Raw genomic sequence first — 22,443 nt, forward strand, 5'->3', positions numbered from 1 at the left:
TTAAACGGTCCCACATTTACCTACTATATTTGGTCACCACTTAACACACATTATCAAAATTTGCTATCAGTCACAATGACCGAGAGCTTCCTTGGCGCTCCCTTGGGTAGCCCACCCTTTTTTTTTTTTTTTTTTTTCCCGCTTATGTGCAACAGCAAGCTTCCTATTCATACCTTGATAATGCCAGTTGCTTGAGCTTACACAATGCTTCTAGATTTCTCCTCAAAGTCGATGCAAAGCTTTAGATATTTTCTTCATCAATTCCAAAGCTTCAAAGCTTAGATATTTTCTTCATCAATTACAAAACTTTACTTGCTGTCCAAATATATAATTCTAAAAACCAAAATCAATGTTGAATGTCCTTCATATTGAACACATGTTATTTAGTGGTTGATTGATGCCGAATAAATTGTGCTCTCTCTCTGTTCTTTCTCTCTCTCTCTCTCTCTCTGTTTTATATAAATAGCAGCCTTGGAATTTAACCAGCACCTCCAAGTGAGAAATATAGTAAATTACATATATAATGGAAAAGACCAAGGAAAACCATAGAGTTTGTGTAACTGGGGCTTCTGGATTTATTGGTTCTTGGTTGGTTAAAAGGCTCCTGGAGAAGGGTCATGCTGTTCATGCCACTCTGAGGAACTTGGGTTGATTCCTCTCTCTCTCTCTCTCTCTGCTCCTATATAATATATATATATATATATAGATATCTATATAAATACAGGTATACATAACATTATGTTTACAATCCTCTTACGGTTTCTAACCTGTTGTCACAGAGGATGAATCGAAAGTAGGTCTTCTGAAGTCTCTGCCTCACGCAGACACCAAGTTATCGCTATTCCAAGCTGATATATACAATCCCGTGGATTTTGATCCCGCAATTAAAGGGTGCGAATTTGTTTTCCATGTGGCCACTCCCATGCTACACAACTCTCAAAGCTCTCTGGTCAGTCCATCTTAATCATCAATTAAGCTGCTCAGCTACTTTAGTGTGTATTATCTTAATTTCTTTATGTATGGAGTTCTTAATTAGATCAAATTAATTTGGTCAAAATGATTAACACATTTCCAAGATCTTAAAAAACTTGCAGTACAAGGACACAGCCGAAGCTGCCATAGCTGGGGTTAGAAGCATTGCTGATTCTTGCATTCGATCGCAGACCGTCAAGCGACTCATCTACACCGCCAGCTGCATGTCGGCATCACCGGTCACTGATGATGGCGTTGGCACCAAGTCCTGTGTTGATGAATCCTGTTGGACACCTCTTAATGTTTCATTTACTTATCTCAATGATTTTCTTTTGGTAACTAAGTTTCTTATTTGAACTTTAATTTTTAGTTTTGTTTTCTCTTATTCAGCATGTGACTTTTCATATTGTAAAAAAGAAAATAAATTTTTATTAAAAATGAAGGAAATGTGAGGACCTGTTTATGTGGTGTCTGAAAATACAAAGTTATTTTTGCAAAACTGGTTATGCATGGAGAATTACTTGGTATAATTTTCTTTTATATGTAGGAAAGTGATGGTATTGTTTTCTGGATGTTTATGAAGGGATATACAAGATCAAAGACACTGGCAGAGAAAGAAACTTTAAGCTACAATGAAGTTGATAATGGTAAACTAGAGGTGGTAACAATTCCTTGTGGAGTTGTTGGGGGAGATCAAACTCTTCTTCCCTATCTTAATTCAACTGTGGAAACACTTTTGTCACAACTCAGTGGGAATTTATCGGGTTACAATTCATTAAAATGTGTGCAAGAAATTACAGGTTCAATTCCTCTTGTACACCTTGAAGATGTTTGTGAAGCACATATCTTCTGCATGGAACAACCTTCATTGAGAGGCAGATATTTCTGTTCAGTGGTCAATCCGACTCTCAAAGAAATTGCTCTTTACGTCCAAGAAAACTACCCGGAATACAAGATTGCTGAAGAGTAAGAATACTAAAATCATTTTGGTATTGATTATTTTTATGAAAATTTTCACATAACCTTGGTAAATTACTTTATATCTTCTTAGGTTCAGGGGGGGAGCAGAGAAAGGAATTGTACATGATTTCACCAAGTTGACCAACATGGGTTTTGTATATAAATATAGGATGGAGAAGATATTGGATGATTGCATAAGATATGGAAAACGATTTGGAGCTCTTTAATTGATCACCACTCCAACGTAAGGGAATCCTAAAGATAATTATTCATATATGTGGCAAAATTGCCGTGCGTTTTCTCTTTTCAGTACGTAATCAAATGTTGATATTCTTCTTTTTGATTGCAGCCACCCCTTCTGCACGAAAAATCTTTTTGTTTTTATATGATGACACTCCCACCGTGTGATTTTTTTAATTACGCCATGTGATTTTGTCTTATGTGTGATTTGGTTACACTCCATGTGATTGCTTTAATTGCGCTATGTGATTTTGTCTTATGTGTGATTTGTTTACACTCCATGTAATTGTTTTAATTACGCCATGTGATTTTGTATTATGTATAATTTGGTTACACTCCACGAGTGATATGTACAAAATAGGAAATATGACAATAAAAATGAAATGTGAGAAAGCTAAACTAACTTTTGAAAATACAAATATATTTTTGTAAAGCTAGCATAATACAAAGTAAAATTCTATTTATTACCATTTCATATACCATTTGATAAAATTAAGTGGCTGTTCAAAAAGGATTATTTTTCATATTAAATTTTTACAAATAAAAAATTATTACATCATTAAACACAATTAATAGTCAGATTAATAATGATCATACATTGATCATCACTCATGATGAAAATAGTAAGATAATTTATCAAAAATAACTATATATAAAACAGATAGAGAAGGTAGGAAAAGTATACAAGCACTCACATTTTGTTATTCAAATTTGAAGAACTTGTAAGTTTCGGATTCAAAAGTTTCCATTTATCCCCAATAACAAAATAACAGGTTCCTTGCAACGCAGAGGAGGAAAAAGCTCATTGTTTTTATTTATTTATTTTTTGTGGATAGAAAATAAAACGTGAATCGATCAATGTCTTTACCAAATAGACCATGATATTAACTTTGGTGAATGTAACGTTCGAAAATAGACCATGATATTTGTACGGGGATTCCAATCAACCCAAACAACGTTTCAAATTGTGAGGTCCTGATCATCTTCTGATTTTGACTTTTGATGATAAAACGAAACCACATAGCCAATTTCTTCCACCTGTATCTTTGTCAACAATTCCTGTTCCATTTCCTACTCCACAAATAAGATTTTGCAATGTTGCACTAAACATTTTAATGCTTAATGGACGTTAACTTTGAGTCTGTTTGGCATAGTATATATCTCCACTTCTACTTTTTTAAAAGTACTTATTGAAGAAGTCATTCTTTATTAGATTTGATTATAAATATTTTTGGAGGCTAGAAGCGTTTTTCGACAAATATCTAATCATTAGAAATACTTGCAGAGGCTAGAGGCTTTTTTTAAAAAACATCCAATTAATTTTAAAGGCACTATTAAAATTTTAAAAGTTATTCACCCAAAAAAAACCTTTGATAGCCATCCATAGCTTCTCCTCTAGATGATGTTAACTTTTATTGGCAACCCACGCGTAAAACAATCCACAGAGAAATACAAAATTTCACAAATAATCAAAGCCCTCTGTCAAATTTTAAAAAATATGTTGTAATTTTACTTTATTTTCAATTTTTAACACTATGTTTGTATTGGAGGGTGGAAAGAAAAAGAATAAATTTAATGAGGAAAGGAATGGGAAAAAAATATATATTTATAATAATTATTTATTTGGATGATTATTAATGAAAAGGAAAGGAAAAGTCAAAAATAATGAATGCAGTTTATATTTTTGTGAAAATGCCTTAAATATAAAATATTTCAATCAATTAACTTTTAATTAATAATGATAATATTAGAATATGCAAATGTTTTATTAAACTCTTTTCCTTTTTTTGAATTTCTCTCAAATTTGAGTAGGAAGTTAGATGGTTAAAATAAGCATAGTTTATTCCTTTCTTTTTTCGTCCTTATCGTTAACATTTCTCTCATTTTAACAACCCAAACAAAGTAATTAATCTAATCTAAACATTGTGTAAGATTCAAATTAGTGCAAATAAAGGAAACCACCACCATTAAAAAATTTTACGGTGCTCTTATGGAAGTCAAAGGTCACACAACCAAATGAATTCCACGAACCACGATATAGCTAGCTTTATGGAACAGCAGAATCAAATTTACGCCAAACCAAAAAAAAAAAAAAAAAGAAAAATCTTTGAAACTGGGCTTGAAGCTTTCTATGGGCAAATCTCCATAAGCACAAATTATTTTCCGTTAGTGGTTATTTACTTTCCTTCCCTTCTAATCGATATCTTTTAATGATGTTCTATCTATCATTCCTTTTAGTAGAGGCCCAGAGTAAAAAAATTTCCATCATTAATGTCAATTATGGTTAACCTTTTTCTTCAATGGAGATAGCTTGACGAAGTTACATTTCTTAACCTAGTTGAGAAGAGGGATTGAGGAATTTGAATAGGAGGATAAGGAAACAGCACGAATCTTGGTATGGTAACCCAGATCGAATTCCAAACATGAGTGAGAAGCCATCATTGGTGAAAATAACATTTGTTAAGGTATTAAAAAAATGAGACTAACGTGGCAACAATTTATCAATGAAATCAAGAAAGGGATAGTGATTGGAGATAAGAAGATCTCAGTCCAATTTCTTAAACAATCGTATAGTCTTTTATTAAAAAATAAAATATTTCAAATGGTCCAATTGGTGCATTAATAATACATTGGATTATTATTATTGCTGGTACATAAACTATATTACAATTTAGAAACTGGTCTCCATTTTTCCCTTTTTCTTTTTTTAAGCAAATTCATATCGGAACTCACATTTACTCATTGCCATTTGTCCCTATGCTCATCTCCGTCATATTTGACCTATAGGAAACTTGTATTTCTTCCAAAAATTCATCTTTGTTTATGCTGCTAACTCTCAATTTAATTTTATTTTTGACTCATTTTGTTATTAAAAACAGAGAAGAAATCTCAGTACCAAATGCTTGGCAATCCCTAGCAAAACTTATTAATGATTTCGTACTGCACCTGATAAACGAGCAGTGGCTTTTTCGAAAATATTAAACAAATGTTAAACCAGCTTATTTTTGTTAAATGCACGTCTATGGCATGTGAACCCATTTTGAAAGGCATTTGAGGTCTTTTCACATTACTTGTCTCATCTCTCTCTCTTCCACAACATAGCGCCACCACTTTCTTTTCTTTTATTTTATTTTTAATAATTTTTTCAACATTTTACTTTTGGTAAATAGAACTGTCATAAACGCACACAAAGTAACCCTAAACAAGGGATTACACCTGGGAGCAAGCATACGCTTCTTCTGAGTTAATCTGAGCACACAAATCAAAAGGAAAAAACTGAGCACTAAAAAACATAAAACAATAGTATTTGCCCTCCTTTAGAGCCCACCTAGCCACCATATCTGTACATTGTTTTGTTGATCTTGCTGTCCACTCAAAGATATATATATATATATATATATATTCCTTTTTAATTGAAGTTTTAAGGTTAAAGAAATTGTTATGGTTTTTTATTTTCTTCAATTGAATATTTAAATCAAGATTTTCGGTGCTACTTCCTAGACTGCTCAAACCCATATTGTAAAAGGACAAAAAACATTATAAAGAAATCTCTGTGGATAATATATTGAAAAGATTGAGCAGCATGGTGTAAACACCAAATCCCCTAAAAACAAATCTTTACACGAAGTTTGGACTGAATAAACCACCAAATGGGAATTGAGAGGATTGCAGGATAGATAATCAAACAAAAACCAATAAATCAAGAGATATGTTTTGTCTATAACACTGATAGATATTGCAAAAAAACTTATTTTATTAAGTAAAACCAGCATGTATATATACATATTACAAGAGAGTATTGTTACAACAGATAAGCGACACACAAACAACTAATCCTAGAAACAAGGAATAGATAAAGATACATGATACCAACAGTAGAGTTGTTACACTAGTCTATCATGCCCCTTCAAGATTGGGGTCTTATTCAAGACACCAATCTTGGATTGCATAGAACAGAAAGGAACCCAAGGCAAAGGCTTGGTGAGTATGTCTGTAAGCTGGTCGTTGCGAGAGACATGATCAACTCGTACAGATCCCTCAGAAACTTTGTCCCTGACAAAATGCAAGTCAATCCTCACATGCGTCATTTTGAAGTGAAATTTAGGGTTGGCGCAGACATAACTTGTGCTGAGATTGTCCTAGTAGATGGTGGGAGTGACATTGGAGTTAACTTGCAGTTCGTGAAAAAGACTGAGAAGCCAGCAGATCTGAAAGGTGGTGTGAGCTACTACTCGATACTCAGCTTTAGTGGAAGACCGAGAAACTAACTTCTGTTTTCTGGAGGTCCAAAAAACGGAGTTACTGCCAAGAAAACAAGATACCCAGTGGTTGAAGTGCTGTCATCTTTGTCCCCTGCCCAGTCTGAATCAGAGAATGCATGAAGAGTTAAAGGTGAGTGTCATCGTAGATGAAGACCAAAACTCATGGTGCCATGTAAGTAACGAAGCAGTCTTTTAACTGCTGTCCAATGAACATCACTTGGCTTATGCAGAAACTGGAAAAGTTTGTTGACTAAATATGCAACATCAGGCCTTGTGAGTATTAGATATTGCAAGCTTCCAACGACTTGATGATAAGCTGTAGAGGATGAAAGAGGTGTACCATCAGACAAGGTAAGTGAGGTGGAGGAGACTATCGGTGTTGTAGCACCTTTTGCATCAAGCTTACCTGTTTTCTCAAGTAGTTCCAGTATATAATTTTGTTGAGACAAGCAGATTCCTATGGGAGTAGGGAGGACTTCAATGCCAAGAAAATAGTTCAAATCACCTAAATCTTTGAGAGAGAATTTTGTGGATAGAGAAGTAACAAAGGAGTTGATAAAATAAGGATTATTTCCTGTAAGGATTATATCATCCACAAATACCAGGAGATATAAAATGTTTTTGTCCTTTGAGAAAATAAACAAGGATGTGTCAGTATAAGCATTTGTAAAGCCAAAATGGATTAAGAAATCTTTGAGAGTAAGAAAGCACGCCCTTAGAGCTTGTTCCAATCCATAGATTTCTTTCTTTAATTGGCATACATGTGAAGGCTGGGAGCTATCCACAAAACCTTGCAGCTGGTCCATGAAAACCTTTTCTTGTAAGGCACCATGCAAAAAAGCATTGTTAACGTCCATTTGTCTCAATGGCCAGTTTTGAGATAAAGTGAGACATAGGATGATCCTCACTGTGGCTGGCTTGACAACTGGACTAAACGTGTCCGAATAGTCAATTCTTAGTCTTTGATTGTACCATTTGGCAACTAAACAAACTTTATAACCAGACGAGCTTTATACCTATTGCATCTGGGTTGCATTTGATGCGAAAATCCATTTGCATCCAACTTTATTTTGAGAGGGACTCCAGGCTACAAGTTCCCATGTACCATTATTGATCAGTGCTTCATATTCAAATGTCATAGTGCTTCTCCATTCAAGAATTTTGAGTGCTTGCAAGTGTGTTCTTAGTTCAACTGTATGAGCATCAGGTTGCTTGGAAACAAAGTAGAATTCAGAGAGCACTCTCAGCTTGAAAATTTTGTTAAGAACTCTTATACGCATGGCATGTGTACGTTTAGGTGTGGGAATTATTAAGGATGGCGTAGTTCTTGGAGAGGAAGATTTCTGCTCAGGTGAAGGGTTACTTACTGGCAAAGACGTTGTTGGAGCAACCTGTGAAGGATCGGATGCAGGTGAGGATAGAAGTTAAGATCTTTGAACTGATGAGGCAGGAGTGTTGGATATCCTTGACCTAACCCTAAATAGAGATGGATGTGGTGAGGGAACTAGTGAGACTGGTTGTATAGGATGAGATGGAGATGAGATAGAAAGGAATTTGTGAGGAGAGTCCAAGGGAATGTAGGACTCTTGTTCAGAAGAAACTTCATTTGAGGAAGAGGAATGAGAGGAGAAGAACTGGAAGGGAAAGATGTTTTCCACAAACTCAACCTGACGGGATTGATAAAATCTTTTGCTAACTGGGTCATAACAATGATAGCCACTCTGAGACCTTAAGGGACCTAAATAGACATATGGTTTGGACTGAGATTTCAACTTGTGACTAGTGTATGGTTTCAACCAAGGATAGCAGAGACAACCAAACTCCTTTAAAAACTTGTAATTTGATATTTTCTGAAATTTTTTTTCAAATGGGGTAACATTATTTAACATTTTTGTTAGAAGTCTATTAATGAGGTAAATTGCCGACTGAAAAGCAAAGGACCAAAATTGAGGAGGTAATTTTGCTTGAGTTAAAAGTGACATCCCAGTTTCTCTAATATGTCTATGCCTTCTCTTAGCAAAACCATTTTGCTTAGGAGTATGAGGTGTTGTTAAAAAATGAGTAATGCCATGTTCTTTAAAGAAATTTTTAAGAGTGACAAACTCTCTTCCATTATTTGAGTAAAAAGATATAAGTGGAGGTTGAAAGAAATTTTCAACAATAAGCTTGAATTTAATGAAAACTGAAGTTACATTAGATTTGTGCTTTATTGGAAAGAACCAGACATATTTAGAAAAATGATCGACAAAAATGACATAGAACCTAAAGCCATCATAGGATGCTATTGATGTTGGACCCATACATCTGAGTACACAAGCTGGAGTGGTTATGAACTGGTCATGGAGGAAGCTCCAAGCGGGACTTTATGGGACTTATTGCATCGGCATGGATCACAGTGAAAGGTGGTAGTGGATGAAATGGGAAGGGAAAACCGAATAAAAATATGATGAAGGACTTGACTTGAGGGATGACCTAACCTTTGGTGCCATTCTTGAAAATTGTTTTTAACACTTGTAAAAATAGATGGATAGAAGGTGGACACTAGTTGCATTGGCCATTCATAAGTAGCTCCATTACGTGGTCCCCAAAGAAGTACCGTTCAGGTCTGTAGATCCTTCACCAAAAAACAATGGGGTAAGATTCAATGGAGGTGTTGTTAGTTTGACAAAATTTCAAAACGGACAAAAGGTTCCTTTTCATTTATGGAACATAGAGAACATCTTTTAACACAAAGGATTTAATGTGATGGAAGTCTTGTACAACCTGTGTGAGTGATAGAGAGTTTGTTACCATTTTCGACGGCCATCTCATCTGTATCGTCATATTCTAAGTGCATGGAGAGATTAGCTGAGTCAGTTGCAACATGATGGGACACACTAGAGTCCATGAGCCAGGGAGAGTTGCTGAGTGGTGGCTGTGTCGAGTTGCCAAGAAAGGAACCTTTGTGAAATGCATGTGGAGGAGGACGAGGACGAGGAAAGGACTGCTGATGCCGAGGGGTATAGGTCCATTGTTGACGTACAAGAGGGTAGAATCTAGCGAAATGACCTTGAGTGAAGCATAACTGACATTTTCCTTTGTAGTTACTATTGTGATGAGTACAGCGATTGTGTTGCAGTGATGGCTTTGGAGAGGGGGTAGGATTTCACTTGTATTGATTCATATCATAACCATAGAAGCAAGTTTGAGAATTTGAGACTTTAGACCCTTTGAGTGAATTGTTACCATAGGACCCGTGAGTTGCGTGAACAGTAATGTTTGTATCCTCAAATTGATGATTGAGTCTCTATTTGTAACTAGCATATTCAAGTAATTTTTCATAAATTTCTTCAAACAATATTGGTGTTTCCCTTGATCTAAATGCAGCCAAAACAGTTTCACACTCACTGGACAATCCATTTAGTATATAAAGAGTAAGGTCATAATCACTTGCAACATGTCCCATTAATGCAAGTTCATCTGCAACACGTTTAACATCTGAAAGATACTCCATGACAGATCTTGATCCTTGAAAGGCAATGACTCTTTCATGAAGTCATAGAAGACAAGACCGAGATGGTTTTGCAAAGGTGAGAGCAAGCTTGTGCCATGCTTCTTTTGAAGTTTCTACTTGAGAGACAAACTGGTGTACATCACTTGACAATGAGACGAGGATGGCACTGAGTAAGAGAGACTCTTGTCTTACCCAGAAGGAGAAATCTGGACTTGGTGTGTTGTCAAGCAGCAATGGAGATGGACAGGGAAATGTACCATCTATGAAGCCATAGAGGACATATCCAATAAGAAAACCATCAAATTGCTTCTTCCAGGAAAACTAGGTGGTCTCAGTAAGTTTCAAAGGTGCTTGAGTTGCCACATTAATGACAACCAATGTACGATTGGCAAAAATTGGTTCTGTACCGATAGGTGGAGGACCAGAGACAGATTGAGAGGAAGAAGACATGATGAAGTAGATCGTGAAAGGAAGGAGGGAACTCGTGTGAGCAAATGGAGCTCTGATACAGTATAGCACTGATAGATATTTCAAAAAAGCTTATTTTATTAAGTAAAACCAGCATGTATATATACAGATTACAAGAGTGTATTGTTACAACAGATAAGCTATACACAAACAACTAATCCTAGAAACAAGGAATAGATAAAGATACATGATACCAACACTAGAGTTGTTACACTAGTCTATCATTGTCTACCTCGACAAAACATATTTATTCATATTAATCAAACCTCGAAGAATTTACATCGGGCCTGAGCAATGCATTTAGACATACAGAAATTGGTTATAACAAAATCCAAAAATCCACCATGGAAATGGACTTGTACCCACTTAGCTTGTGCTTGATCTGCGGCACACCATGGAGTAGGCGTCAATCTATTTAACCACCCTCTGCACATCCCTTTGGCAATCAAAGCTTTCTCCCATCCTGCTCCCAAAACTAATTCAGTTGCCCATTCAAGAGCCTTTTAACTTCTGTAACTTGAACTGACTGGTTTTTAAACCTTCATGAGGCCATGAATATCACCTTTCCCACCCGCTGTCCCTAACAATCTTAGCCGCTGCACCAACACACTTCGTTGCTTTCTTTGCTGCATCAACATTAATAGCCAGTCTTCCATCAACATTGATAGTCAGGTCACTTATATTTTATTTTTGGGTTGAATACCAATATAAACTTATCCAAAAACAGTAATAACAATAATAATAAAACTCTTAACATATTTTAGCAGAAAGAAATGGATCATATCTTTAATGTTTTTATGATTAATCACATATGTGTTGACGATCAATCACATTCATGATTCAACTAAAATTAATCAATGTAGCAATGTTGAACAGGGGCGGCTAGGAAAACAATCACTTTCCGGTATGTGCAATCTCTCTCTCTCTCTCTCTCTCTCTCTTGTGTAACTATTTGGAAAACTATAAAGCCACAAACATGATATAAATCACACTTGAATCCAATCATTTTAGAGTCAGCTTTCATTTTAATTTCATTCTTTTGCCGGCTTACAAAATTTTTCATTTCCTAATAAAGGTAATAATTGTTTTCTATTTTCTATAAAAGCATTTTACTACTTGTTTAAAATCAGAGAACGCCACCTTCTTGTTACAAAGCACGTGGAGCATAGACAACCAATCAGCATTCCTCAAAGGTCAACTGGTTTTCAAAAACTCTGTTGTGTGGTTTTTGTCCTAAGATAACACACATACTCTGTTTGTGTATATAAAATATATATTCATATACATTGCTACTAAGAAAAATAATAAACAAAGAATGGAGAAGAAGAAGGAAAAGTGTAGAGTTTATGGAGAAGAAGAAGGAAAAGTGTAGAGTTTGTGTTACAGGGGGTTCTGGGTATATTGGTTCTTGGCTCGTGAAAAGGCTACTTGAAAAGTGTTATAATGTCTATGCAACTCTCAGGAATTTGGGTCTCTGTTTCTATCTTTGTTCTTTTTTGTTTATATGAATGACGCTCTTTAGGTTCTTATCAATGTGATCTTATGGTTTTTAGAGGATGCATCAAAAGTGGGCATTTTAAAGTCTCTTCCTCACGCAGAGACCAATCTGGTGCTATTCCAAGCTGATATATATAATCCCATTGACTTTAAGAATGCAATTAAAGGGTGTGAATTTGTTTTCCATGTGGCCACTCCTATGCTGCACAACTCTCAAACCTCTCTGGTTAGTCCCATCTTAATCATCAATTTAACTTATCAAATTAATTTTGTGATCATGATAATTAACACACTTTTCAAAGGTCTTAAAACTATAGTACAAGGACACTGCTGAAGCTGCTGTAGCTGGGGTCAGAAGCATTGCTAATTCTTGCATTCGATCACAGACCGTCAAGCTGCTCATCTACAACGCCAGCTGCATGTCCGCTTCGCAATTGATGGAAGACGGTGCCGGAGTCAAGTCTTGTGTTGATGATTCCTGTTGGACACCTCTTAACGTTTCATTTGCTTATGCCAGTGATTTCTTGTTGGTTTTTTTTTCTTTCTTTTTTTTTCTTTTTTTTTTTTTTGGGGGGTTCAAATTTCTCACTTAAGGGTGAATTTACCACTTAGTTTTACACATAAAAACTATTTTCTACATATTATTTTTTATGTAGTTTTGTTGAATGAAATTGACAAAAGTAGTCATACGTTCTGAATAAGGGGGATATAAATAATTAGCATACAACGTATTTTTAAATATACTTGTTTAAATGTGTATGCTTAATTTTGTTAGATTCATCTATTGAAACGTATCATTGAAGTAATCTAACAAGAAAATCATAGTTTAGGATGAATCCGAATGAAAAGTTATTGTATGGTCAAAGTTATTGTTTGGTTTTTGGTTTTTGGTTTTTCTTTGGGTTTTTTGAAGGCATATACAAGATCAAAGACATTGGTAGAGAAAGAAATATTGAGCTACAATGAAATATGTAATAAAATGTGACAGAGAATTTCTGCAGCTGTTGAGCATAAAAAAAATATAGATTTTATGTAAAAAATAAAAAAAAAAAATTATGTAAGAAGGTTGAAACTTGAAAGGATTGGTAAGGAAAAATATTAGCACCACTCACAATTTCTTGTTTATTTGGGAAGGATCGGTCAACAAGATATGGAGCATAAACTCCAATTGATAGGTTAATGATATCAATATGAAGGCTACAAGTGAACAATTTAATGATATGTATTTTCTAATATCTGTGAATCAAATCATACATAATGAACCGTCCACACAATCTCAATAAAGAGATAAAAGGAAATCCAAACCGAAGAATGATGACCTTGCAAGAGGGTTTGACAATGTATCATCTCAATTGTTTGATCAATTGGCGGGAAAATTTGAAAAATTTGAGGCCAATTATCCAAACTACTTAGCTGTGGGGCTTAAAAAGTTAAGATTCTCTATTGTTGACAATCTCAAAATTTCTAAGACAATGAGATCAGATCCATCAAACGTAGAAGTTTTTAAAATTATTGAAACGGATACGAAAAATATTGAATTTGCTAGTGGATTTTTAGATAACTAATTTAATATTGTTATGGATTATATATTTATGTCTATGTATGAAAGGAAGACATTTATGAACAATTGGATTTAAAACTTTTGGACATATGTTGTATGTTAGTGGATGTTGGTTTCTAATAATTAGTGTATTTTTACTTTGAATATCTGGTGGCCCACCTGCCTGGTATGACCTATTATGTCCATAATAGTACAACGATAAACTGCTGCCCTTTTGCAGCGATGATAATAGTTGTATGTCCCACATCTGTAGATGTAAGCATCTTGAAAGACCTGTTTTCCATCAGTTCCCTGTTTTAAAAATGAATAGATAAGCTAACATCTTGAAAGACTTGTTTCCAACAGTTCCAAGTTTGAAAAATGAATAAATGAGCTAAGAATTTGCAAAATAGTGGATTATCTGTTTGTAAAAGGTACACATTTCGGTTAATTTCGTAGTTGTCTCTACAAGTATGGGAATTTGATCAGGCTCATCAAAGGTGGCTTCCAGTTACAGAATGGGCTTTGCCTGATGACAAGGGTGATACAGTCTATGCTGTTGCATGGGCACCAAATATTGGAAGGTAAGAAATAGACTAATTCATAACCACTGATCTGTTGAGCAACTATGATGAGTGGGAATATGAACTTCATTTTGTTTCTGGTATTTTACGTTCACCATGTGCATTTGTTGAGGCTGCGTGTGCTTGATGATGAATCTTTTTTACTGATTAAAGGAATCATAGATATTTTGTTTGCATTCAGGCCCTATGAGGTAATAGCTGTTGCTACCTACAAAGGAATTACAATATGGCATCTTGGTTTGAAACCTGATCCTTATGGAAGGCTCTCCACAGAGAAAGTTGCATTGCTTTCTGGTCATGAAGGCGAGGTATTGCCAACCACAATATAGTTTTATAAATCTGAAAAGTGTAACAGATCCATAAAGAAACATTTTTTATAAGATTGTCCAAGGAGTGCATTCATTTTGTTTTGATATTTCAAGGAAGGGTCGTCGCTTATTTCATATCATGTCTTCACTTTTTATGATCAGGTATGGCAGATGGAATGGGACATGAGTGGAATGACATTGGTAACCACCGGATATGATGGAGTGGTGAGGTTGTGGCAGTCTAACTTGAATGCTGCTTGGCATGAACAGGCTGCATTTGAAGCTACCACTTAACCCCTTGCACTAAGGTAACAGAATTTCAATTGTGGCCTATTTTAGCCCACTTGTTTGTAGAAATAACAGTTTTGAAGCACTGGAGGAGCAAGTTGAACTCTCAAACTGAACACTTATATGTTGAAGTAGTTCATAGTTGTATATTCATATTGGAATCTTTTTGGTGGATTCTCAATGTTTTATGATTCTTTTCATGCTTTGTTACATAAGGTGGTAAAGCCAATTGATATGCTTTGTTACATAAGCAACCATAAGGTGGTCACAGTCATCCGCGTGAATGGATTTATCAGCAAAAAAAATCAAAAAAAAAAAAGGTCATCCGCGTGCATGGTCAAAAAAACTACCGCTTAAGAATCTAATGAACGTTTCCCACTGAATTGTTTGGAAGGGAAAGTATGAAAGTCAAAAGAAACGAACCTCCATATAGTTTTCCAAAATTTGGTTATAGAATAATACCTCGCAGGGTTTCTATTTGTCTTTGTTCTTTTTATCTTAATATATTAACCTTCATCTTCCTTGCATTTTATATCACTCCCTATTTTCTTCCTTACATGAAATTGAAAACAAAAGTTTTACCAGGTATGTTCTGCTCTCAACCTATATATGTAAAATATGATCTGAGTCTGAGCCCACCTGGGCTTAAGTTTTAGATTTTTAATATAGATCTGATCCTAAGCCTGATCCATTCGGCTATTCATTATGCCAGTTTGAAGCCCTATTTGAAATCCAAACCTGATTAGCAAGTCCTATATAAATTTATAATTTTTTTTTATATATTTTTTTAAATATAATATAAATTTTTATTATATGTTAAATTGTACTTATTTATTGTTTACTATAAGATATGATAATTTATTAAGAGTAATTCTGGATTAACCATATTTATTAATCAAATATTTGGTATCCAATGACTTTACATTATTCATTGGCTTTACTTTCATAAATTAAAGATATTTATTAATATATCAACTATTAATAAAACAACTATATAATTTGATATAAAAAAAATTGTCAATAAATTTGTTGATTATAAAAGTGTCCATTTATTAAGCTCTTTTTTTTTTAATTATTACAAAAATATTTTTTAAGCAAAAGAAAAATATTTTTGAATGAAATTTTTTAATACTATAAAAAAAATAAAAATTAAATTTTAGATTTTAAATTTCGGCCTAAGCTTCAATTTCAAGTTTGGACTTGAAGCCCAATTCGATATTCAACAAGCCAGGTAGCTATCCGGGTTTTAAATTTGACATATTGGTCTGGTCAGCCCGATTCATATTCTGTCTCCAGTTCTAAAAAAGCTCATCCCAAACCCGCTTGGATCCGAAATTTTAGATTTGAACAAGACTGAGCAGGTTTGTCCTTTTCTGTTTGCCTAATTCAATGTTAGATACTGAATACATTGATAGTACCAATAGCATGTGTTTATCTTTATTGTATAAATTTGGTTAATCAAAAGCGGTGACAAATGGTTATGCCCACAAATGAACAAGGTTCCTTTTACTCTGGTAATTATGCCAAATCTTCTTTCCAATTCGTTTGGAAATCTTCCACTCCTTACCAGTAAGATTTTTAGAAAGTGCTCAACTTTCTTATTTATTTTTATTTTTCACAAATCCCAATGGCATTTACAAGCTTTGTATATTATTATTTTCAAAGAGAAAAACAGAGTACCAAACAGTATGTGTAGTAATGAGGCCTGTATGCCAGAGAAAATGACAACTAACTAAACCTCTTTCTACCAATGGCTGAACAACACGTGGTAAGTATGTTGAACAAACTCCTTTAACAGAAAAACAAACTACTTCTTACGTGGATTATCAATCAGACACATATAACATGGCACTGATGCAGAAATATAATGATTGATATTTTTTTTCTCTAATGCCTGTGTGTTTCTCTCTCTCTGTTTTCTATAAATAGCGGCCTTGGAATTTAACCAGCACCTCCAATTGAGAAATATAATAAATTACATATATAATGGAAAAGACCAAAGAAAACCATAGAGTTTGTGTAACTGGGGCTTCTGGACTTATTGGTTCTTGGCTGGTTAAAAGGCTTCTGGAGAAGGGTCATACTGTTCATGCCACTCTGAGGAACTTGGGTTGATTTCCCTCCCCCCCTCTCTTTCTCTCTCTCTCTCTCTGCTCCTATATATATAATATATATAAATACAGGTATACATAACATTATGTTTACAATCCTCTTACGGTTTCTAACCTGTTGTCACAGAGGATGAATCGAAAGTAGGTCTTCTGAAGTCTCTGCCTCACGCAGACACCAAGTTATCGCTATTCCAAGCTGATATATACAATCCCATGGATTTTGATCCCGCAATTAAAGGGTGCGAATTTGTTTTCCATGTGGCCACTCCCATGCTACACAACTCTCAAAGCTCTCTGGTCAGTCCATCTTAATCATCAATTAAGCTGCTCAGCTACTTTAGTGTGTATTATCTTAATTTCTTTATGTATGGAGTTCTTAATTAGATCAAATTAATTTGGTCAAAATGATTAACACATTTCCAAGATCTTAAAAAACTTGCAGTACAAGGACACAGCCGAAGCTGCCATAGCTGGGGTTAGAAGCATTGCTGATTCTTGCATTCGATGGCAGACCGTCAAGCGACTCATCTACACCGCCAGCTGCATGTCGGCATCGCCAGTCACAAATGATGGGGTTGGAACGAAGTCCTGTGTTGATGAATCCTGTTGGACACCACTTAATGTTTCATTTACTTATTTCAACGATTTTCTTTTGGTAACTAAATTTCATATTTGAAATTTTTTAGTTTTGTTTTCTCTTATTCAACATGTGACTTCTCATAATGTAAAAAAAAAAAAAAAAAAAAAAGAAAAGAAAAGAAAAAAGAACGAATGTGAGCAGGTGTTTATGTAGTTTCTGAAAATGCAAAGTTATTTTTGCAAAACTGGTAGTATATAGAGAATTATTTGGAATAAATTTTCCTTTTTATATGGGAAAGTGATGGTATTGTTTCTGGATGTTTTTGAAGGGATATACAAGATCAAAGACATTGGCAGAGAAAGAAATTTTGAGCTACAATGAAGTTGATAATGGTAAACTAGAGGTGGTAACAATTCCTTGTGGTGTTGTTGGGGGAGATCAAACTCTTCTTCCCTATCTTAATATAACTGTGGAAACACTTTTGTCACAACTCAGTGGGAATTTATGCGGTTACAATTCATTAAAATGTGTGCAAGAAATTACAGGTTCAATTCCTCTTGTACACCTTGAAGATGTTTGTGAAGCACATATCTTCTGCATGGAACAACCTTCATTGAGAGGCAGATATTTCTGTTCAGTGGTCAATCCGACTCTCAAAGAAATTGCTCTTTACATCCAAGAAAACTACCCGGAATACAAGATTGCTGAAGAGTAAGAATACGATAATGATTTTGGTATTGATTATTTTTATGAAAAATTTTCATAAAATTAAATTACTGTATATCTTTTTAGGTTAATGGGAGGAGCAGAGAAAGGAATTGTACATGATTTCACCAAGTTGACCAAGATGGGTTTTGTATATAAAAATGGTATGGAGAAGATACTGGATGACTGCATAAGATACGGAAAACGATTTGGAGCTCTCTAAGACCACTATTCCAATGTAAGGGAATCCTAAAGATAATTATTTATATGTGGCAAACTGCCGTACGTTTTCTCTTTTCAATATGTAATCCCTTCTCTCTCGTTGATCGCAACCACCTGTTCTACTTGAAAAATCTTTTTATTTTTATTTGATCACACCCACACCATGTGATTGTTTTAATGACGCCATGTGATTCTGCCTTACGTGTAATTTGGGTACACTTCACGTGTATATATGTACAAAATAGAGAAAACTAGACTAATTTTTTTGAAAATACTAATATATTCTCGTAAAATTAGCATAATATAAACTACCATAATATAAAGTAAGATGCTATATAATACTATTTTATATATTATTTTTTAAATCAAATAGTTATCTAAAAAAGTTTATTTTTCCATATTAAATTTTTATAGTAAAAAATTGTTATATAGTTAGATATATTTAATAAATAATAGTCAAATTAACAATGATCACACTTTAATCATCATTGATGATAAATTGTAAAATAATTTATCAAAAATAATTATATGTAAAGCATATCAAGATAGAGGAGGTAAGAAAAATATACAAGCGCTCACATTTTGTTATTCAAATTTGAAAAACTTGTAAGTTTCGGATTCAAAAGTTTCCATTTATCCCCAATAACAAAATAACAAGCTCCTTGCAACACAGAGAAGGAAAAAGCTCATTGTTTTTATTTATTTATTTATTTTTTGTGGATGGAAGAATAAAAACATAAACCGATGAAGGTCTTTACCAAATAGACCATGATATCATTTTTGGTGAATAAATAGAGTTATAGACCATGATATTTAACGTTAAAAAATAGACCATGATATTTCTACAGGGATTCCAATCAACCCAAACCACGTTTTTCCCTCAAAATCATACAAATTGTGAGGTCCTGATCATCTTCTCATTTTGACTTTTGATGAAAAAACGAAACCGCATAGCCATGTCTTCCACCCGCATCCTTGTCAACAATTCCTCCTCCATTTCCTACTCGACAAATAAGATTTTGCAATGTTGCACTAAACCTTTTAATGCTTAATGGACGTTTACTTTGGCTTTATATGATGTAGTGTATGCCTCTACGTCTCCTTTTCAAAAGAGTGCTTCTCGAAGAAGCTACTCATCATCAACTTTGATTAAAAGTGTTTTACGAGGCTTAAAAAACCTTTTTGAAAAATATCCAATTAATTTCAAAAGTAGATTTTAAGTTTACTTTTAGCTTTGTAGAAATTACACCAAAAAAGACGTTTGATAGCCATCAATAGCTTCCCCTCTAGATGATGATAACTTTTATCGTCAACCCATGCATAAAATATTCCAAAAAAAATATAAAAATTCACAAATATTCAAAGTCCTCTGTCAAATTTTAAAAAACATGTTGCAATTTTACTCTATTTCAATTGTTAACACTATGTTTGGATTGGAAGACGGAAAGAAAAAGTAAGGATAAATTTATGAGGAAAGAAAAAAATATATATTTATAATAATTGTTTGTTTGGATGATTATTAATGAGAAAGGGAAAAAAAAATAAAAAATAATTAATATAGTTTATATTTTCACAAAAATATTCATAAAATATCTCAATTAATTAGTTTTTAATTAATAAAGATAATATTGAAATATTAAAAAGTTTCATTAATTTTTTTTTTCCCCCTTCCTTCTGTCAAATTTGAATAGAAAACTAAATGATTAAAATAAATATAATTTATTCCCTTCTTTTCCTTCCTTATCCTTTCCATTCCTCTCATTGTAACAATTTAAAGGAAAGAATTAAATCTTTTCCTTTCCTTTCCTTCCTACTCTCTCACTCCAAACATAGTGTAAGATTCGAAATAGTACAAAACCACCACCGTTATAAAAAAAAAAAAAAAAAAAAAATTACAGTACTCTTATGGAAGTCAGAGGTCACACAACCAAATGAATTCCACGACATAGCTAGTTTTTTGGAACAGTAGGATCAAATTTGACCCAAAAAAAAAAAAAAAAAAACTTTTCCTTTGAAATTGGGGCTTGAAGCTTTGTTTGCACAGATCTTCATAAGCACAAATTATTTTCAGTTAGTAGTTATTTTCTTTCCTTCCCTTCTAATCAATATCTTTTAATGATGTTCTATCTATCATTCCTTTTAGTAGAGGCCCGGAATAAAAAAATTTCCATCGTTAATGTCAATTATGGTTAACTTTTTTCTTCATTGGAGATACATTGACGAAATTACTTAACCTAGTTGAGAAGAGGGATTGAGGAATTGGAATAGGAAGACATGGAAACGGCACGAATCTTGGTATGGTAACCCAGATCGAATTCCAAAGAAGATTGATTCAAGATGAGAGAAGAAACGCTTTTGAGATCATCGTTAGTGAAAATAACATCTGTTAGGGTGTTAAAAAGATGAGACTAATGTGGCAACTTTTTATTAATGAAATAAAGAAAGGGACAGTGATTGGAGAAAGAGGATCTCAGTCCCAATTTCTTAAACAATCGTATAGTCTTTTGCACACACACACACACCCACACAAAATAATAAAAAAAGACGAAGAAAACTTAAAATGGTCCAGTTAGTGCATTAATCATATATTGGATTATTATCATTGCGGGTGCATAAACTACATCACAATTTACAAACTGGTCCCCTTTTTCTTTTTTTCTTTTTTTTTTTTTTTTTCCTTGAGAAATTCATATCCACACTCAAATTTACTTATTACCATTTGTCCCTATGCTCATCTCCGTCATTTTTGACCCATAGGAAACTTGTATTTCTCATTCACAAGTCTATATTTGTTTATGCTATTAACTCTCAGTTTAGTCCTACTGGTTCATTTTGTTATTAAAAAATGGAGGAGGAATCTCAGTACCAAATGCTTGGCGATCCCTAGAAGGCTTTATTACTTTTGAGGATAAAGTAATATATATGGTTCTTTATTTTCTTCAATTGGATATTTAAATCGAGATTTTCGTAGCTACTTCTAGACTACTCATACCCATCTTGTAAAAGGACAAAAACACATTATAAAGAAATCTCTGTGGATAATATATTGAAATGATTGAGCAGCAAGGTGTTAACACCAAATCCTCTAAAACAAATTTTCAATTTATTTCGTCATTAATCTTTACACGAAGTTTGGACTGAATAAACCACCAAATGGGAATTAAGAATCCAATAATCAAGCAAAAGCCAATAAATCAATAGATATATTTTGTCTACCTTGACAAAACATATTTATCATATTAATCAAACCTCAATGAATTTACATCGGGGCTGAGCAATGTATTTAGACATACAGAGATTAGTTATAACAAAATCCAAAAATCCACCATGGAAATGGACTCATACCCACTTAGCTTGTGCTTGATCTCTGCGGCACACCAGGCAGTAGGATTCGATCTATTAAACCACCCTCTGCGCATCCCTTCGGCAATCAAAGCTTTCTTCCATCCTGCTCCCAAAATGCTAATTCGGTTGTCCATTCAAGAGCCTTTTTAACTTCTGTAACTTCAACTGACTGGTTTTTAAACCTGCATGAGGCCATGAATATTGTTGATGAAAATGACGTGGCATTATTAGTTAGTTTGTTTTTGTTTTGTTCTTAGTCCAGGTCAGCAACTGAGGTGTTAGTTTGATTCTGTATTAGTATAAATAGCAGTCACGTGTAATAAATTTTTTAATGGAAACAGTTTACTGAATATTCTCGAAAAGCCAGTTCACGTTTCTCTCTTGTTCTTGTATTTTCCTTTATTTTCTTTCATTTTCTTTCTATCCAAACACTACTTTTACATGGTATCAGAGCGATATTGAGGATCCGGTGAGTTCAAAATGGAAAATTCAGGAGTTCCGAATGTGATGAACTCATTTGCAGGTTTAAATTTAGAAAAGAATGAAGCTTCTTTGATCACTGCTTCTCCATTTTCCAGTAGCATCCAGAAGCTAAATAGTAAAATTTTTCTGGTATGTAAGTCTCAAATTCTTCCTATACTGCAAGGTCACAAACTTGATAAGTTTGTGTTGGTTGATGAGCCACAATTCATGCGAGAATTCGTTTACAACGATGCAGAGGTAAATGATCACAATCTGTCAACCTATTCTCTTGAACAGCAGTTGTGGATTTTACAGGATCAACTATTGTTTGGTTGGTTGACTACTGCAATTGAAGTAGAGGAACTTGCAGATGTAGTTGGCCTAAAAACTTCAAGAAGATTATGGA

The 22,443-nt window shown here is 34.0% G+C and overlaps 3 protein-coding genes across 9 annotated transcripts; all 3 read left to right on the top strand.

The window, feature by feature from the left end:
• The first annotated feature begins 56 nt into the window (after positions 1-56).
• Positions 57-2,446, top strand: LOC107430002 (NADPH HC-toxin reductase 1). Of its 6 annotated transcripts, XM_025079254.3 has the most exons (6): positions 64-647; positions 780-949; positions 1,077-1,307; positions 1,520-1,938; positions 2,024-2,176; positions 2,282-2,446. In XM_025079254.3, exons 1-5 carry the CDS (start codon positions 524-526, stop codon positions 2,157-2,159), a joined length of 1,080 nt encoding a protein of 359 aa, XP_024935022.3. In that variant the 5' UTR covers positions 64-523; the 3' UTR covers positions 2,160-2,176; positions 2,282-2,446. The 6 variants fall into 6 exon arrangements, with proteins under 6 accessions (XP_048320596.2, XP_024935022.3, XP_024935021.3 ...); XM_048464639.2 differs by having other exon boundaries at positions 57-647; positions 2,030-2,446; XM_025079253.3 differs by having other exon boundaries at positions 65-647; positions 2,024-2,446.
• Positions 2,447-11,741: 9,295 nt separating this feature from the next.
• LOC132804053 (NADPH HC-toxin reductase 1-like) lies at positions 11,742-14,827 on the top strand. Its single transcript, XM_060817944.1, has 8 exons — positions 11,742-11,865; positions 11,949-12,118; positions 12,210-12,422; positions 12,806-12,863; positions 13,674-13,708; positions 13,892-14,016; positions 14,198-14,324; positions 14,487-14,827. Exons 1-8 carry the CDS (start codon positions 11,742-11,744, stop codon positions 14,616-14,618), a joined length of 984 nt encoding a protein of 327 aa, XP_060673927.1. The 3' UTR covers positions 14,619-14,827.
• Positions 14,828-16,244: 1,417 nt separating this feature from the next.
• On the top strand, positions 16,245-18,385 carry LOC107430003 (NADPH HC-toxin reductase 1-like). 2 transcript variants are annotated; one of them, XM_060818212.1, is made up of 6 exons: positions 16,245-16,380; positions 16,542-16,722; positions 16,851-17,020; positions 17,148-17,378; positions 17,632-18,014; positions 18,096-18,385. In XM_060818212.1, the coding sequence occupies exons 2-6, from the start codon at positions 16,599-16,601 to the stop codon at positions 18,229-18,231; spliced, it is 1,044 nt and encodes a 347-aa protein (XP_060674195.1). In that variant the 5' UTR covers positions 16,245-16,380; positions 16,542-16,598; the 3' UTR covers positions 18,232-18,385. The 2 variants fall into 2 exon arrangements, with proteins under 2 accessions (XP_060674195.1, XP_060674196.1); XM_060818213.1 differs by lacking the exon at positions 16,245-16,380 and having other exon boundaries at positions 16,510-16,722; positions 17,166-17,378.
• The last annotated feature ends 4,058 nt before the right edge of the window (positions 18,386-22,443 follow it).

Source organism: Ziziphus jujuba, chromosome 6 (assembly GCF_031755915.1).
Source record: "Ziziphus jujuba cultivar Dongzao chromosome 6, ASM3175591v1".
NCBI classification, from domain to species: Eukaryota; Viridiplantae; Streptophyta; class Magnoliopsida; order Rosales; family Rhamnaceae; genus Ziziphus; species Ziziphus jujuba.

Coding starts and splice junctions, on each gene's coding strand:
- LOC107430002 (XM_025079254.3), top strand. CDS start 524: ATGGAAAAGACCAAGGAAAACCATAGAGTTTGTGTAACTGGGGCTTCT. Junction 648..779: donor TGCCACTCTGAGGAACTTGG/GTTGATTCCTCT, acceptor CTGTTGTCACAG/AGGATGAATCGAAAGTAGGT. Junction 1,939..2,023: donor GAATACAAGATTGCTGAAGA/GTAAGAATACTA, acceptor ATATCTTCTTAG/GTTCAGGGGGGGAGCAGAGA.
- LOC132804053 (XM_060817944.1), top strand. CDS start 11,742: ATGGAGAAGAAGAAGGAAAAGTGTAGAGTTTGTGTTACAGGGGGTTCT. Junction 12,119..12,209: donor ACAACTCTCAAACCTCTCTG/GTTAGTCCCATC, acceptor TTAAAACTATAG/TACAAGGACACTGCTGAAGC. Junction 12,423..12,805: donor ATGCCAGTGATTTCTTGTTG/GTTTTTTTTTCT, acceptor GGTTTTTTGAAG/GCATATACAAGATCAAAGAC.
- LOC107430003 (XM_060818212.1), top strand. CDS start 16,599: ATGGAAAAGACCAAAGAAAACCATAGAGTTTGTGTAACTGGGGCTTCT. Junction 17,379..17,631: donor ATTTCAACGATTTTCTTTTG/GTAACTAAATTT, acceptor ATGTTTTTGAAG/GGATATACAAGATCAAAGAC. Junction 18,015..18,095: donor GAATACAAGATTGCTGAAGA/GTAAGAATACGA, acceptor ATATCTTTTTAG/GTTAATGGGAGGAGCAGAGA.